This window comes from Myotis davidii, unplaced genomic scaffold, assembly GCF_000327345.1.
Source record: "Myotis davidii unplaced genomic scaffold, ASM32734v1 scaffold46, whole genome shotgun sequence".
NCBI classification, from domain to species: Eukaryota; Metazoa; Chordata; class Mammalia; order Chiroptera; family Vespertilionidae; genus Myotis; species Myotis davidii.
In genome coordinates, this window is record NW_006383006.1 from 10,659,332 (window position 1) to 10,661,177 (window position 1,846).

The window sequence follows — 1,846 nt, forward strand, 5'->3', positions numbered from 1 at the left end:
TTGAAAGAAAAGTCTGCTAACAACTGATTTAGACATGTGTTTAATTTCCAAGTTTTTGGAGATTTTCTCGTATCCAGTTACTGATTTCCAATCTAAATCCATTGTGGTCAGAGAACATACTTAATATGATTACAGTTTTTTGTTTTTTTTATTTTGTTAAGGTTTGTTTTGTGACCCAGGATGTGATCTATCTTGGAGGATATTCCATATGAACTTGAAAAGAATGTGTATTCTGTGGTTTGGGGGTGGAAGAGTGTCCTATGTATGCCAATCAGATGAATTCAATTGATAGTATTGTTCAGTACTTCTCAATCCTTGCTTATATTCAGTTGATTACTGAGAGAGGAGAATTGAAGTCTCCTACTGTAATTCTGTTTCTCCTTTTCAGTTCTGTCAGTTTTTGCTTTACAAATTTTACAGCTTTGTGATATGTATACACACATTGTTATGTCTTCTTGGTGAAGTAATGTCTCTCTTCATCACTGGTAATTTTCTTTGCTCAAAAGTCTACTTTGATATTAATGTAGCCACTGCAGCTTTCCTTTGAATAGTGTTTATGTGATATATCTTTTCCCATCATTTTACTTCTAAACTACCTATTGTATTGGAAGTGAGTTTCTTGTAGACAGTATATAATTGGGGCATGTTGTTTCATGAATTCTGTCAGTCTCTGTCTTTTAATTGGTGTGTTTAGACCCCAGGTAATGTATTTACTGATGTGTCTGGATTTAGGTCTGCCATTTTATTTATGGTTGTTCCCTTTGTTTTGTGTTGCTGCTTTTCCTTTCCTGCATTCTTAAGAGTTATTTGTGTAGTTTTAGTTCCATGTTTTTATTGATTTATTTTGTTCATTTGTTATACCTTGTATAATTTTTCTTAATGGCTGCTCTAGAGAATTACAATATACATACTTAACTCTTCACAATCTACTCAATCCTTTATTTAAGAGCGGGCCTGCTAGCAAAGAATTATCATTGGTTTCTTCATGTGAGAATGTCTCTAATTCACCTTAACTCTAAAGATATTTTCACTGGATATAGAATTCTACTTTGATAGGTCTTTGCTTTCAGCACTTTAAAAATGTTATTCTACATCCTTCTGACTTCCATTGTTTCTGATAAGAAATACAGTTATTTGAAACATACTTTTTCTATGTAATGTATCTTTTTTTTCTAGTTGCTTTTAATAATTTGTCTTTAGTTTTCAGATATCAAATTATAGTGTGTCAGGGCATAGATTTCTTTGGGATTATTCTGTTAGGGGTTTTGCAGAGCTTGATACTGTGGATTTTTATGTCTTTTGCCAATTTGGGAAATTTTCAGCCGTTATTTCTTCAAACACATTTTCTATACTGTATAGTTTTCATCTTTCTCTAGGACTTCAGTGATATGAATGCTAGACCTTTTAATATTACAGATTCATGAGGCTCTGGCTATGACTTGTTTTACCCCTTCTTTCCTGTTTGTTGTTTAGATTAGGTGACTTCTATTGATCCGTCTGGAAATTCATAGACTCTATCCTGTCTGTTAAGCTATTAAACTCATTCAGTGGATTTTTAAACATTTTATCTTTCAGTTTTAGAATTCCATTTAGTAGTTTGCTATGTGTTTATCTCTTTTTTAGGTTGTGGGCCCACCGGGTACAGGAAAAACAGATGTGGCGGTTCAGATCATATCCAATATATACCACAATTTCCCAGAGCAGAGAACTCTGATTGTTACTCATTCCAATCAGGTAAGAGAAAGAGGAAGTGGGGGGAGGGAGGCGGGAAGGAAGGGAGAGAACAGGAGTGCACACACACATGTACACATAAATGTATAGAGTGGACCTTGGGGAGGTAAAGAAG

General features: G+C 34.2%; 1 protein-coding gene across 1 annotated transcript in view; it reads left to right on the plus strand.

The window, feature by feature from the left end:
• The window catches only part of AQR (aquarius intron-binding spliceosomal factor), a 90,758-nt gene that overhangs the window by 59,093 nt on the left and 29,819 nt on the right, over nucleotides 1-1,846 (plus strand). The window contains exons 23-24 of the mRNA XM_006778172.2: nucleotides 389-392; nucleotides 1,624-1,734. Coding sequence (XP_006778235.1) covers nucleotides 389-392; nucleotides 1,624-1,734 — 115 coding nt within the window. The remainder of the gene's footprint in view (nucleotides 1-388; nucleotides 393-1,623; nucleotides 1,735-1,846) is intronic.